Here is a 16121-nt window from a genome sequence, read left to right on the forward strand (position 1 = left end):
ACGGAGCGAAGCCTCCGCCGCGCGTCGGGCGGCGCCGTGACGTCACGCCTGCGGAGCGGCCGCCGCGCGCCGGTGGGGCGCGGGCGCGTGCGGGGCGCGGGCGCGTGCGGGCTGCGGGCCGGGCGGCGGCGGCGGCGGCTACGGCGGCGGCATGGCGGAGAGCGAGGCCGAGACCCCTAGCACCCCGGGGGAGTTCGAGAGCAAGTACTTCGAGTTCCACGGCGTGCGGCTGCCGCCCTTCTGCCGCGGGAAGATGGAGGAGATCGCTAACTTCCCGGTGCGGCCCAGCGACGTGTGGATCGTAACCTACCCCAAGTCCGGTGAGCCCCGCGCAGACCGCGCCCGCCCCGCCGCGCCCCAGCCCTGCAGCACGGCCGCGTAGACGCCGCGCCCGCGCCCCGGGCTTTTGCCCGGCAGGGTTTCGCCCTCGCCCTCGCCCTGCCCACCGCCCTCCCGGTGCTCGGATCTCCGCAGGGCGGAGCAGGGCGCGGCGGGGTGGAGTGGGAAGGGCTTGGCCCGCGCCTGGGGAAATCAAGGTCGGAGACCTTCTAGGGTGGCCCGTTCGGTGGAGATGGAGCCTATTTGGCCGGCGCTGCAGGAGGACGGACCCAGGGCCGCCACCCATCCCTGCTTCTCCCTTTACCTGGCTGGCTGTGTGACCTTGGGCAGGTCACTCAACCTCTCTGTTCCCGAATCCTGCTCAACCTTTGATGAGTGCAAAGTCCTGGTGTTCACCTGGGAAGGGAGATAACATGGGCGTCAGGGCTTTCAACGTGAAAACGTACGTCCCTCCTTTCCAGCGTGGGCTCCGGGTGGGGGATGGGACCAGCCCCTGCCCGGAGTGCCTTGCTTGTACATTCTCTTGTTTCAGGGCTGCCTCCATCACCGAGGCAAGACCCGGGGCATTCCCATTTCCCAGCATCAACTGACGTCACATTCACAATCACAGCTGTGTGAGCTAGAGGTGGCCATTCCCTAGACTTTGCGGTCTAGGCATAGAGGTTCAGAGAGGGGAGGAGGCAGGTCCAAGGTCACCCAACTTGTGAGTGGCAGACCTGGGAATGAAAGCTAGGCTGGTCTGTCTCCAGACCTGAGGTAGGAGATTGTATAGTACCCCATCTGAGGTTTGTCGGGCAAGGAGGTAGCTTTCCTGTTCTCTAGACGTGTGCTAGGGATTCCCTTGTTGCCACTGTGTTTGAGGCAGACACAGCGCGGATTAGAAGGTGTCTGGCTGTAAGGTCATGTTGGATCAGCAGCCGGGCAGTTTCGGGAAAAGCTGTGGGCTTGGCTCTCTTAGCTGTATGGAGTTCCAGACATCTGAGGGCAGACCCCAGACATTCTTCTGGGGAGGATTGGAGTAGGGGCTCTCAGTAGAGGGTGTTGGGTTGGAGAACAGAGTGTTTGAGGGGCTGCTATCTTGAGCACATGCCAGTTGCCGCGTGGGGGAACCTAGAATGCTTTAGGAATGGCTAAACATGTCGTTGGCTTCTGTGGCCAGCCATGGAGTCCCGTGTGCCAAGTGCCCTACTTCTGTTAATCTGCAAGGGGTTCTCATAGCATTTTTTCAGACACTCACAGAAGGCACAAACTGCTCAGAGTCATGCAGTTGTGGAAGGTCAGAGGCCAGGTCTAGCCAGGTCTCCCGGTCCATGGCCAGCTTCTCCCTTGCCCTACGGGTGCTCCATTGCCCTTGGAAAGTCATAAGGTCCCAAGAAGGAGGAGGACCCAGCCATCTTTCTAGTAGGCTTTAAAATGCTGGGAGTCACATTCAGCCACTTAGGGATTTTGAGGTTTGTGTCACTTCTCTGAGGCCTCTCCAAGTGGACTTCAGGTAGCCCAGTTCGTATTTTCTTTCCCTTTCCGTCCTCTGCTACTGGGGATGGATTTGTAGCGGGCACCAGTGTTTATGCATTAAGAACCTGGCTTTGGAGTTGGAAGACCTGGGTTTGAATGCAGCTTTGCTGCTTACCAGCAGGGTGACCCTGGGCACATCATAGAACCCCATTGAGCCATGGTCTCTGCGGAGGCAGGAGAGACTACCTCGGCCCACTGATGTATGTATGGCTGTGAGGATGAGCAGAAGGGTGAGTGAGAGCCCTTAGCCCAGATCCAGACACATGTAGGAAAGGCTTGTGGTTAATGCTGACTTCTACACCCTCAACACCTGTTGTGACCAGATGCTTTGCTAGGTGCTAGGGAGACTGATAGAGGCCTGTCCTTAGTGAGCTCTCAGTCTGATGGGGGAGGCCTGGCTGGTGCTGGGACTGGGGCCAGTAGCCAGGACTGACAGCCCCTTTCACCTGCTGCAGCAGGGAACCCACGGGTCTCCTTGGATTTCCAGTGTCCGGATCTAGGAGATCCTCCTGAACTTGCAGGTGGTCAGAGCTGGAAGGGCCCAGTCCTTGTCAGCCCCTTCCCACCCTCCGCTGATGGAGAAACGGGTTCACAGGCTGCTGGGGGCTTTCTGGTGGCTAAGGCAATGATAAAGATCCTGGCCTTCTCTTCCTGTCTGATAGTTTTTCCCACAACCCCGTGCTGCTTGCTGGGATTTTTTTTGTGCTTGTGACATTCTAGCTTAGCTGACAGGTTAGGAACTGTGCTCTCTAGTGTACGAGCCTCTGCCCACAGGTGGCTGCTTACATTTAATGAAATAAAAGTGGAAATTCAGTTCCTCAGTGCATCACCATGTTCAGGTGCTCAACAGCCGCATGGGGCTAGTGGCTGCCAAATTGGATAGCACAGATGTGGGGTGTTCCCGTCACAGCTGAAAGTTCTGCTGGACAGTGCCAGGTAAACCGTGATCCAGACATTGGGAGCCCACTGTGTCTTCTGAGAGGGTCCTTTCTGTGGACCACTGACTTTGTTCATACTCATTCATTCTTATAGCCTATTTGGTCCTGGATATTGGTTGTATTGAACCCGATTGTGTCTGTGAAGACATGGTGCCTGTGTGTTGTTGGTTTGATGGAATCACTGCCATTGGTTTTGTCAACAGGTTGATTCTAATTGAGTGCTTGTCCTCGAGAGGGCACAGCCCCAAAGTCATGGAGCTTGGGCTTTGGAATATGGTCCATGCCAGAGCACCCACCGCTCTGATTGTATTTTCCTCTTGGTTCTGGCCAGTCGTGAAGTACATGTGCATTCTCGCTGATGCAGAGGGAAGCGCCTGGGCCTGGGCTCCATCCCTTCACTGTGTGGCCTCCGTTGAGCCACCTGGTTTCTCTGAACTTCGGTTTGCTCATTAAGAATGAGAGGATTTTACCTGATTGATGCATTTAAGTCTTAAATTTTCAGACAACTCAGGGGTTGAAGCTGAAGGGAGCTGAAGCTGAGGGGAGACTCACGGTGTGCAGGTCCCAGGCTGGATAGATAGGCTAGTTTTCTTGGTGTGTGTCACTGTGCACAGGCTTCAGAAGGGCTGTGCATGTGGTGACCTTGGGACACTTGCAGTGACATGGGGAAGGCAGAATCCTAACGCTGAAAAGTTACCCGATAAGCCAGGGTGGCGGTTCTCAGAGTTAGGTAAATGACCTGGGAATGAAGGTTCTGAAGAGGAGGATCTTGGAAGACTACATGGAGGAGGAGGCAGGTTGGGTGGATTACCCATTAGAGATGCTGTCCTGCTCTCTACCCACTTCCATCCTCAGGGTAGCCCTGTGCTCTTGTGACTGTTTCCTTTTTATAGATGTGAAAATGAGGGCCCAGGAAGGGCAAAGGGCCAGAATAATGCCAACACCAAGTGTAGACCCTGGAGAGAAACCACCCACATGAGGGGAGAAGAGAGGTGTGGGGTGGGAGCTAGCACCTGCCAGCGCTTCCTGGTTCCCACACGCAGGAGATGTCTCCTAACCTCAGTGGGTGGGTGAGGAAGGACCCATCGCTCTCCAGGAGATTGTGGGGCTGACGTTTGTTCTGAGATCAGGGAGTGTGTGGAGCCCCTTTAGCTTTCCCACACAGGATAACAGTGTCTCACAGCAGCGTGGTGAGTTACCTGCATGCCATGAGGGAATGCAGAGGCCTGAAGAATGGAACCTGGTTTTGTAGCAGAAGAACTGAGAAGTTCCTCTTTCCCCATCCTTCCCCTCCTGCTCTCTCATCCCTTCCCCTTTGTCTTCTGGCTGTTACACGTAATCAGGGGGCTTGACCTGGGGAAGGGGGTGGCAAAATAACGATCCTGAGTGTGCAGGGGCAGGTTTCTCCCCATCACTCCACGGGCTGGGAGGCAAAAGCCTGCAGAACGACTCAGGATTCAGGAGGAAGAAGAAAGTGGGGCTGCTGGGGACATTCCCTGAGTGGCTGGCCCTAGCAGAACAGGAAGAAACCTTGGGTCTGCTTGTCTGAGCTCCAGGGCCTCCTCCTGGATTCTTCCTTTCTCATTCTTCCCAGACATGCCCTTATTGCTTCCTTCTATGAGGGGTACATCTGCCCCCAAGCAGCTCTCAGATCTTTTGGCTCCTTCAGCTCCTGGCACAGTCTTAGGATTCTTCCCCTCTCACCTGGAGTGTTGCAGTGGCCTCCTGAGTCCACCTTTGGCTCATCCTTCACTCCGTAGCTTGAGTGATCTCCTAGAAACACCAGTCTAACTTAGGTCCTCCAAGCTTAGAATTCTTTACTGGCTCCCATTGCTGCCAGGCAGCATTCTTCTCCTTAGCCTGCCCTTCTGTAGTCTGGACTCCACCTCTTCCACCTCCTTGTTTGCCAGCCACAGGGAAGTGTCTGCTCATCTTGTCTGGGGTGTTGCTCCCCTCCCCTGGTGTCTGCTTCCCCTCCCCTCTGATTACTTGATGACACGCCCTCTTCAAGTCCACTTGTCTGTTAGATGAGGGACTAAACGTTCTTCCTAGGCCTCCCCTGTGGTAGCTTTCAGAACTCTAGAGATGTTGCTTATGTGTCTTCTGGCTTGCAAGTTTTATTTATTTATCTTTATTTATTTATTTATTTTTTAAGACTAGGTCTTGGTTTGTTGCCCAGGCTGGAATGCTCACTGTAGTCTCAACCTCCCAGGCCCCAAGTGATCCTGCCACCTCAGCCTCCTGAGTAGCTGGGACCACAGGCATGAGCCACCATGCCTGGCTAATTTTTTAAGTTTTTGTAGAGATAGGGGTCTTGCAACATTGACCAGGTTGGTCTTGATCTCCTGGGCTTAAGCAGCCCTCCTGCCCTGGTCTTCCAAAGTGCTGGGATTACTGGTGTGAGCCACCATGCCTGGCCGTAATTTCTTTTTTTTTTTCGTAATTTTTTTTTCTTTCTTCTTCTTCTGCTTTTTTCTTTTTTGAGACAGGATCTCACGGTGCTGCTCAGACTGGCCCAGAACTCCTGGGCTTAAGCAGTCCTCTTTCCTCAGCCTGGGTCTGCAGGCATGCTACTTGCACCTAGCTTTTTTCTTTTTCTCTGTGTGTTCCAATTTGGGTAATCTCTGTGGTCCAATCTGTGGCTAACTGATTTTTTCTTCTACTGTGTCAAGTCTGTAGATGAGCTGTCAAAAGTATTCAATGTTTCTGTTTTGTTTTTTCCTTCTAGCATTTCCACTTAGAGTTTCCATTTCTCTGCTGAAATATCCCATCTGTTCATGCATGTTGTTCATCTTTTCCTTGGGAACCTTTAGCTTATTAATCGGACTTCTTACAAATTTCACGAGTCTGATTCTGTTGATTGCTTTGTCTTTTGAGAGGTGGGTTTTTTGTTTGTTTGTTTTTGTTTTTGCCTTTTTTGTGAATAGTACCATTTGACTGTTGGTCAACACAGTAGAGACTAAGGTCAACCATACTTATGCTTGGAAACGAGGCTGGCTTTTTACTGCTGGGCCATTAGTATACGGAACTGAGTTGACTCCATCTCATTGGGCTGGTTTGGGTTTGATTGTTGATCTGATTACCTTGAGCTGGTTTCATATTCTTGCAGTGTTAGCTTGCATTCAGTGGAGGGCTGAGTTTCCAGAGGGTTTTTCTCAGCGTTCCTGCTCCACCTTCAGCTTTTGGTCTACCTCATAGGTCTGGGATGTGGAGGAGTTTTGTCTGCACACTCTTGCCCCTGTGCCAGTGATAGACTGCTCTTATCTGTTACTTAGGTTTACTAGCTTGGCAGCGGGGTTTTGGGGTTCTCTGTTGTGTGGTCTGTCTGCAGTCTTATGAAGGCTCCGTGTTGCTGGGTCTGGATGGGGCTTTTTCATTGATCCTGCCCTCCTCCGAGTGGCAGCCAAACTCTGCCTGGATGGTCACTCTTGGGCAGGAGTTTCATGTCCCTTCTGTAGCATTGAGGATCTCTAGTAGTCAGGGCCCAGGGACAGTTTCCTGCCCTCCCCCAGGGCAGTCTTAGTTTTTTGCTTTTGCCCATCTCTAGCCACATTGGGTCTTCACCAGTGCCCTGGGAGGTGACAGGGTTTGCTGCCCCTCTCCCAGTGGCTTAAAGCCTTTTTCCCGTAAGGGAGAATGGTGCAGGTAAGATGTTTGTCTTTTCCCACAGCTGTGGCACTGTGGAAGGCTCTCTGCAAAGCATGCCGTCCCCCACTCTTTCTCCTGGGCACCTGGCCTAGGTCTGGGGAAGAGCCTGTGTTAGGGTGCCAACTCTGTGCTCCCTCTGACACTCTCTGGAGTCTCTGGCTCCAGAGGTTCTATGCTGTCACATGGGCCCACCCTTGGCCTTTACCAGTGTGGAAACATTTTACCTGAATTCTTCTCGCCACCTGCATGGGCTGGCTTCTCTTCCTCTGGGGCTCTGTCTCAGGTGAGCTGGTGCTTGCCTCCTGCCTCTGTGGAAGGGCCCATTTTGGTTGAGTGAAGCTAGGATCTTGTAGTTTACTGACCTCTCCCTGTTAGTGTGGGGCAGCTCTTTCCAGCATCCCATCTAGGGGGAAATGGCCCTAGTGGTCCCTCCTAGTCTCTGATCACTAGATCGGGTGGTGGACTACGTGTCTGTAGCTCCTGGGATGTGGGACAGGGAGTTGTGTGGTGTGACTGCGTGGTGGTTAGCAGGAGTGGGATCCTAGCATGGGCTTCTGGAGTGAGTGAGGGGAGAGTGGAGGGCCCATTGGAAGGTGGAAGCTTCCTTAAAGCATGCTTTGGAAACCTGCTGGCATTTTCTGGAAGCTAAACTAGTGGGCTACTGAGCAGAGGTCCTGGTTTGGGCTTCATTCGGGACTTGGCTCAACTTGAAATGAGCCAGACTCTCCTGGGACCTCTTGACCCCCCACCGGCGGCAGGGGCATTGGACTAGGGGGTTGGCATTCGTCCTGCTCAAGCTTCAGAGCGACCAGGGAAGAGAGCAGGTTTCCTGTCTTTGTGCCAAGTACTTTGTTTTATCCTGCCCATCCTCACAACTTTGTCAGGAAATAGGCCGTTTTTTTGGGTAAGAAACCAAGGCCCTGAGAAGAAACTGGCCCAGGCCGGCTTGACTCTCTGGTGGCATCTCCCTGTGCTGCCACCTCCTTCCAGCGGGCCTGGCTTGGGCAGATGCTGGCCCCAGGGTCACGAGTAGGGTCAGTGCCTTGTCCGCACCATCGTTGCTGCCACTGATGCCTGCAGGGCGCTCTGTGGGGAACTGCAGCATTGAGTTCGCCACTGTCCTTGCTGTCCTCCCCTTCCAATGAGGAACCCACATACAGTGGGCGCGTCTCATCCAGTGTCCCAGCATCGAAGGCAGTCGAGCTGGTTTCCAAATCAGGACCGTCAGATCCTGAGAGGCCGCGTGGCTCTTGCCTCTCTCCAGGCTGAGAGTCCAGGCATGTGGGTGGGTGTGCTTTCCTACTAGAGAGCGGGCCTCTGATGGTCAGATGGGAGGTGGACTCAGAAGGCAAGTGGGGAGGAAGCCAGCAAAGGGGTGCCTCTGTGGGCTCCCGGGGCTCAGCCCGTCAGGATCCCTTGAGAGACAACTTAAACACACCCAGGAGCCTTCTCTGGGGTGTAGGGGGCAGGTGCCAGTTCTTGTCCCTTAGTGGGTTGGGTGGCTCAGGGAGTTGGCTTCCTGTACATGCAGTCCTGCTCCTCTGTGGCCAGGTGGGAAGCAGGTGCAGGTGCTTGAAGTCTGAAGCCTTCACCAGCATTGCAGGTGACTCTAGGGCAGCTGAGGGATATAGGTGGCCTTCACCAGCACTGCAGATGACTTCTAGGGCAGCTGAGGGGTGTGGTAGACACTGGCAGGCTCTGCTGGAGGAGGGACCAGTTATACAGACTTAGGTCTGAATTTTGATTAGACAAGGCCTTGATTCCTTCCCAGCTAGTCTTGGCCAGACTGTCCCCTATGTGTGCAGATTGGGGCCCTGCTTTGGGCTGGGCGTGGCGGGGGTAGCTCTGCTCCATGCACCTTTTTCTCTTCCTGGAACTAGCAGGCTAGTCCTTCTGGGAATGGCCTTCTCTTGGTTATAGTGGAAGTGCAGAAGAATAAGCGGAGACATGCAAAAATCTCTGTTACCCAGGTCACATCATTGTGTCCAGAGTCACAGAGTAGGACCTTTATGAGGGGCTGTGAAGTCACATGGCACAGATGCGCATGGACATGTGCTAGGGTCATTGCCACGTCTCCCACCATCTGCACCATCATCACCACCGCTGATGTCCAGAGGTTCCATGAGGGAACACTGGGGCCCGTAATGCTTACACCAGAGCCCCTTTCCCAAGAGGCCCTTTCTCCAGAGCCCCCTTTCCCCAGAGCCCCCTTTCCCCAGAGCCCCCTTTCCCCAGAGCCCCTTTCCCCAGAGCGCCTTTCCCCAGAGCTTCTCACAACAGGTTTCTCCCTCATCCCTAGGTCCCTTGCAAAGGCTGTCTTTTTACAAAAGCCTTCTCAGACTTTCTTCAGTGCTCATAAAAGGGTGGAGCCACACTCTGCTTGCTGAGCCAGCTCTGTCTGAAGGTACAGCAGCCTCTGCCTCTGGGTAGGGGGTTCTGTACCCGGAACAGAAGAGCTAAAGGCCCAGGAGAATTTCACTTTGAAGAAACTGAGACCCAGAGGAGCTGTGACTTTCAGGCCTCCCAGAGTCACTACCAGAGTTAGGCTGGGATTCTCGGCTCCAGGTTTTCAGTCTTATCAGACAGAGGCTTGGGGCCAGGCCAGGATTGCCAGAGCGTCCTGGACTGAGCAGACCTGACTGTGGAGACCAGCACGCCGCAGCTGCCTGGCGTCACTCCAGCAGGAGGAGGGAGTCACGGGCAGTGACTGCGCCTGTTCCCCTCTGCATCCAGCAGGGCCTGGCTGTGGACGTGGGTCCAGAGTGGGCAGGGGTGGGGCGGGTATGGCTGCAACTCATTTCCCAGGGGCCCAGGCCTAGAAGTGAGCTGCCACTGACATGGGTGGGGGTCAGTCTCAGCACCTGTCCTGTCTGTCTCACTGTTGCTTGATCCTAGCTAGGAAATGGTCGGAAATTTAGCCCAGAAGTGAGTATATGTGGGATTCGGCCTTGTTTCTCTGCTCACTTACTTTGTGAGCCTTGGTGCTGTGCGTGTAGTGTGTGTGTGCATGTGATGTATGTGTGTGGGTGTGAGTGCACACGTGCTGTCGGGTATGTGTGAGTGCAGTTTGGAGGTGTGTGATGTGTTGTCTGTGATGTGTGGGTATACATATGTATGTCTGTGTGTGTGTGGTGTGTGTCTGATGTGTGTGTAAAGCACTCTGGTTCTGGAACGAAAGGTTTAGGTGCTAGGTTCACTGTCCACTGGCTTCTGTGGCCCTGGACAGTTTGTCCCTGAGCCTGTGTAGTCCTGTGTCAAGCTAGATGGTAATAGCAGCCGCAGCGAGGCATGTGAGACTCGAGGGGGCGGTCATTAGTGAGCTCCTGGGTCTCGGCTGACGTGTCCTCAGCAGGTGTGTGAACTGGGCTCGGGAAGTCCTGGTTTCCTCATCCAGCGGCCAGCTGGGCGACCAGGAGCTCTGCTTTTCCTCTCAGAGCTTCCCGTCTTGCTCTATGTCGAGGGCATTGTTTTGAGAGCTGAGGGACAGTGTCTGGAAGCACGGGGACAGGGACAGGCCACAGCAGGTGCTTAACAGGCCTCCTTCACCTTTTCCTTTTTTTTTTTTTGGAGGTGGGGAGCATTCTCTGTGTCTATTGGGGGGCGGATCCCACCTGGATGGGGCAGGAGCCTCTAGGCCCTGGACTGTTGTCTGGTCCTGAGGGGTTGCTCCTTTAAAAGTTCAGCTGTGGGCCAGGTGTGTAATCCCAGCACTTTGGGAGGCTGAGGTGGGAGAACTGCTTGAGCCCAGGAGTTGGAGACCGTCTGGAGAACATAGGGAGACCCCTTCTCTACAAAAACTAAAATAAAAAAAAATACTAGCCAGGTGTGGTGGCATGTGTCAGTGGTCACAGCTATGTGGGAGGATCACTTGGACCCAGGAGGCTGCAGTGAGCCATGATCATGCCTCTGTACTCCAGCCTGAGCCACAGAGTGAGACCCTGTCTCAAAAAAAAAAAAAAAAAAAAAAAAAAAAATCCAACTATTGCTGCTTCTCGGGGAGCTGGGGGATTCTGGCTTCCCTGTGGGTGTCCTGGGACTCCAGAACCCTGTGGGGAAGGGCTGTGTTTCAGTGGGGCAGACTGAACACACACGCTGGTGTCTGTCTCATTTTGAAACCTCATTCAAGTGACAAGCTCTGAACTCCCAGGGCAGGGCTGAGCGCTGGCTCACTGGACAGGGAGGGAACCTGAATGCTGCAGTGGGGAGGGCAGCCAGGTGGGACCCAGCTCAGCAGACTAGCTCAGGAAGCAGCTGATGTGGTGGCCATGACCCTGGGGATGGAAAACAGAGGCTGTCACCAAGACAGTTTTCTTCTTTAGGGATCAGAGAGGCTGTGATGTGAGGGTCCTGTGCACAGCTGAAGGCTGGGACACAAGGTGTGTGGGAAGCAGGGTCGCACACAGGCTGCACACTTGGAGGGTGGGACTACCAGCCTCTCCTCTCCTCAGCTCTCAGGATGCCTGCGCCCTGGTTCCAGTCTCCAGGCTGAGTGTTGGAGCCACCCTCTTTTGAAAAATTGACCCCAAAGCAGAGGCTTGTTTCTACTCATGGAATCTCTCACCGAAGTGACAGATCCTCAGCTGTGAAAGCACCAAGGCTGCTCCCCCAGCTACATGGGGCCCCCAGGGCTGCTCCCAGGGTCTCTCCCTCACCTGCAAGTAGACTCAAGATGAGCAGGCAGCCAGTCTCCAACAGCAAGGATAGAGACCTGCAGAGACAAAACACAAAGCCGAAGAAAGGACTCAGGACTCGGAAATCAAAGACCATGTGAGGAGCAGAAGAAAACCCAGAAACCCAGCATAGCAGCACCTCCATTCATAAGCCTTTGCAGTGTCTTCTGAGAGTCAAGACGCATGTTGCTTTCCCTAAGGGAAGCAGCAGTGAACACAGGAATAATGAGAGGTCGTGAAGGACTCTGGGGATGGAAAGCATGAGCGAAGGTTTTAAATGCACAGTTGCCAGGTTTGGGTGGTCAGGCTGAGAAAAGAGCCCAGGACGTAGAATAAAAATGTTCACAAAATGGTGGCAAATAGGAGCAAAAAGATAAGAAAAATGGAAGATTAATCTTGGAGTTCCAGAAAGAGAACTGAGTATGGAAGAGAGAAAATTATTGAAACCAGAGTTTGCAGAATGTTCAGAGCTCAATAAGAGACACCTCCATCCCCCACCAAGTGTCTGGCCTAGTGAATGAGTAAACTGGGGCAAAGGAAAGATCTCAGAGCTCCCACAGAGGGAAAAATGGGCCCCCGGGATCTCAGCAGCAACATGGACAGCGAGAAGACAGGATGACGGAAATCGATCTCCAGGCTGGGCTTCTGTACCTGACCAAATTGTCCCTCACATGGGAGGTGGATGTGGACGCTTGCAGTCACCTCAGTCTCACACGCACAGGACACAGCCAGGGCACCTGTAGTTGGGGGACATGCATAAAGGACCAGTGCACCCAAGGTTGGGGGAGGGCCAGGAAGATCCCACTCAGCCATGCCAGGCTGCTCACTCAGGCGAGGGAGGTAGAGCAGAGGGGGCAGGCACGTCCCCAAGCAGCAGACGGGATTGAGCAAACGCCCACCCGTGTCTCCAGCCATGTAGAGGTTTGTTAGAGTTGTGGAAGGAATTATTAATAGCAACATAGAAAATGAAATAAGCAAACTAAGGCAGTTACCTACTCTGGGAAAGGTGAAACACTATACAAAAGTGAAATATTGTACAAAAATGCATGTACACCATGAAGTGTAATCACTACATGGTGTACTTTACATGAAACACCAAATTAAGCCTTGAATTAAGTCCAAAATCATGCTGTGACTGTATCGGCAGGAGGGAAGCTTGTGTGTTAGGGAACCTGGCTAAGCCCTCATCTTTCGTAGTCAAAAATCTTCAGCTCATCTAAAATGTACAGATCATAAAATGATATCAGCACACATTTTGGAAATTTGAGGGTAAAAAAACCCTACCAAAGGTTTCCTTCTGGGGAGAGAGATTAGGGGAGGAGAGAACTGTGGCTGTTTGTGCCTTACAGTTGTGGTTTTTTAAACTAGATACAAGTGAAGCAGGACATGGCCCTGACTCCTTCACAGATGGGAACTGGAGTACAAGAGTGCTGGAGTCAGGTGCCGGCTCTGGCACTGGCAGGGGCAAACCACTCACTCCAACCTCCATCGTTTCACCCCTCGAGGCAGGGAGCATGCAGGTGAGCGGGTACAAGAACAAACTTTGTACCAGTCCCATAGCAGTACCTGTGGGGTTCCTAGGGGGAGTACCTGCAACCCCTGAAGCCCCAGAGGAAGTGTAACAGTGCTTTTTTAAGTCGGCCATCCAAGGATGGCTGAAGTGTTACCAGCTCAGTGGATCCTCTGCCTTTTTGTGTGAGGCAGCTGCCTTCTGCCAGTGAGGGCAAAGGATCAGTGTGACAGCCTTTTGCACAGCACTTGTGGTACCTGAGTTCTTGTCTGGCATCTAGGAGGAATGAGGCCGCATGAACAAGAAGATGGCTAGTATGAGGGATTTTATTGCTGATGAAAGTGGCTCTCAGCGGGAAGGGGAGCTGAAAATGGGATGGAGTGGGAAGGTTATTTTCCCCTAGAGTCTGGCCATGAATGGCCAGACTCTCTGAAGCTATACCATCAACCTGTCTCTTGAAGTCACACTGCTTCTGTCTGATATCCAACCATAGTCTCTGACATCCAGTAGCTTCTCCTCTCTCTGCTGGCTGAGTCTGGGGTTTTAATAGGCACAGGATTCAGGGCAGGATGTGGTTTTTGAAAAGATAACATTTGAGTGGAAAAACGGGGATGTAAGGTCTCACTTTGGGCCTTGGTGTCAGGCCTTTTGGCTTGAGGGTGGGGCCCCTGCTGAGGACCTGCCCTCTTCTGCGCCATATTTCCCTGCCACCTGTCCCTATCACAGGTGCCACTGGTGAATCCTATGAGTGAAAATCAAAGGGTGTCAGTCATGGGGTCCTAGTGCCTGCCAGGCCATTCTGATAAGTTTTGATGCTTTCTGTGCTGAGTTCCAGTGGGAATTTTGATGGGCTCTGTGCCCGGTGTTGAAACAGGCTATGCTCTAGCATCCTGGGGAGTTCCACCAAGCACTGCAGTGGACTCCCGCAGGCTGGGACCCAAGTCCAGGTGTCAGGGTGCACTGCTCTCTGCTGCAGGGGGTATTGATTGGTTTCCACTCAGGAGTGATTGCAGTGGTGTCAGCAGAAGCTCTTCTGTAAATTACTGCTTCCAGCTGACTTGAGAAGAGCTGCTAGAGAGTGTGTGCAGCTCGAGTTACTGGCTAGCAGGTGGCCCTGCCCTGCTGGCTCCCCTGGTTTCTGTTTGAAAGCTTGGCTCTTCCCATCAGGGTGCATCTGCTGGGGCCTGTGATGAGGAAGCTTGGTGCCCTCCTGGGCTCCCACCTCGGCAGCAGCATGGTCATCCTCACTGCTCTGCAGGGGACCCAGCGTGGCCACAGCCACATGAAATACTGTACAAAAGTGAAATATTGTACAAAAATGCATGTACCTGTTTGTCATGCAGCAACACGGCAGGCCTCACTAGGACTCCTCCACCTCTCACTCCTGCCTTGGCCCCACCTGGCCTGTCGGGCAGCAGCTGCAGCTCCAAGCATGGCCCCCACTTCCCAGCGCCTTGTTTCCCTGTCTGTAAGGGCAGTGCTCATGTACCCTCCTGCTCGAGGCCAGCTGTGGGGGGGGGGCACTGCAGGGTTGGCGGTGGGCATTGCTTTGCCCGTGTCAGGTGTGTGGCTTTATCAGTAGGTGCCAGGAGGATCCTGTCCTGTGCTGTGGATGAGGGTTTCAGGCAGGGGTTCCAGTGCCAGCAGCCTAGGGAAGAGCTGGCTGGGCTCAGAGGCTGGAGGGAGCTCAGGGGAGAGCCAGGTAGTGAAGGAGTGGGACATGGTAAAGGCCTTGCCATGACTCTGCAGAGATGCAGAGCTGCCCCAGATGGCTGCAGTAGACAGTGGTGGGGCCTGACTTCCATGTTAAAGCTACAGTTTTGGCTGCTGGTTTCAAATCAGACTAGAAGGGTGATCTCCAACCTTTCTGTGGCTACAGACTGGCTTTGAGGAAGACAGTTTTTCCACGGACCCAGGTGGTGGGGATGGTTTCAGAATGGGACCGTTCCACCTCAGATCATCAGGGTTTAATTAGATTCTCATAAGGACCACACAATCTAGATTCCTCACACGTGCAGTTCACGGTAGGGTTCGTGCTCCTGTGGGAATCTGATGTTCCCGCTGGAGGCTGAACTCGGATGGTCATGCCCACCACTCACCTCCTGCTGTTCAGCCCAGTTCTTAACAGGCCACAAACCTGTGGCCTCGGGGTTGGGGACCCCTGGACTAGAAGGTAGGGTGAGCTGGGTGGCAGCAGAGAGCCAGGGAGGAGCCCTTGTGGGAAGCAGCTCAGGTGTGAGGATGCATTGTCCTTGGGGGAGGGTCAGCTCTGGACATACCTGATGGCAGGGTTGGCAGGGCTCACTGAGGCATGGAGAGAGGAGAGGAGCAGGGTGAGCCGCAGCAAGGCCACCATCTGGCCCGAGCCCCTGTCGGGTGGAGGAGCTGCTTGCTGACACAGGCAGCATGGGCTGCGGAGCAGCCTCAGACGCCGCCCCCAGAGCTGGCTGGGTCCTGCTGAGGCGCTGGGCAGCAGGTGAGCTGCCTGGAGTTCATAGGCATGTGCCCTGGAGGCTGAAGTGTGGAGGGGTGGGCCTGGGTGGTGGCCTGGAGGGAGGGGGATGTGGCTGCACTCTGGGCTGTCACCATCTTCAGCGTCAGGAGATGAGGAGCCAGTGGCAGAAACCAGAGCTGTGCATGTGAAGGAACCACAGTGGCGTAAGCTGTGCCCATTTCTTCTGGGAGTTCAGGGTGTCCTCAGCATACACGGGTCCTTGTTCTCCCGCAGCCTCTCCCTGTCTTTCACGCCATGGCACATTGGGCTTGGTCAGGCCCTTCCCATTGTCCTAGTCTCGCTGCAGTCTTGGGAGAGCAGGTTACGATGACCGGGCCACTGGTGGGCAGAGGTGGTTTTTCTCTTTTTAATTGAATTATGTCTCATACATGCATATGAGTTGGAAAAAGCCCTTCATCTGCTTTTCCTCTGCCCTTGCACCACAACAGTCAACACAGAGGACTCCTGTGACCAACGGGGTGGGGATTTCTCCCCACCAGCAAGCAGGCACTCAGTTCTACAGCAGCACCAGCTGGGTGTCCCCCATCCAATTCAATTCCAGCACTGCTCACTGGCAAACAGCACGAGATTCCACAGGGCGAGGGCTCAGTCCCACAAGACTGCCCCCACTTCCCATGCCAGCCTCAAACCCCAGCTTGTTTTGCCTGCGCTTCTGACCCACTGGCTATAAATTGGGGTTTGCACATTCCCCACCCAGATTTGACTAATTTGCCAGAGTGACTCACAGAACTCAGGCCAACACTGACTTGCCTGGTTTATTATAAAGGATGTTGCAAAGGCTTCCAATGAATACCAGAGGAAGAGGTGCAAATGGAGGATGGAAGAGGGGTATAGAGCTTCCATGCCCTCTTGGGGCAAGCCACCCTCCAGGAACCCCATGTGTTCAGCTCTTTGGAAGCTCCTCACACCCTGTCCTCTTGGGCCTTTTATGGAGTCTTCATTGGCTAGGCATGATTGAAGCATGGACAGCTGTGTAGAAATGGGGT

At 54.0% G+C, this 16121-nt stretch overlaps 1 protein-coding gene across 2 annotated transcripts in view; it reads left to right on the forward strand.

Annotated features, from left to right (window-relative positions):
• Window positions 1-50: 50 nt before the first annotated feature.
• The window catches only part of SULT4A1 (sulfotransferase family 4A member 1), a 33632-nt gene continuing 17561 nt past the window's right edge, over window positions 51-16121 (forward strand). For both annotated transcript variants that reach the window (XR_013520804.1, XM_008979930.4), the window contains exon 1: window positions 51-320. Coding sequence is in view for 1 of the 2 variants with exons in the window: in XM_008979930.4 (XP_008978178.2) it covers window positions 152-320 (169 nt within the window). In the remaining variant the exon portion in view is untranslated. The remainder of the gene's footprint in view (window positions 321-16121) is intronic.

The sequence above is a fragment of the Callithrix jacchus genome, chromosome 1, assembly GCF_049354715.1.
Source record: "Callithrix jacchus isolate 240 chromosome 1, calJac240_pri, whole genome shotgun sequence".
NCBI lineage: Eukaryota > Metazoa > Chordata > Mammalia > Primates > Cebidae > Callithrix > Callithrix jacchus.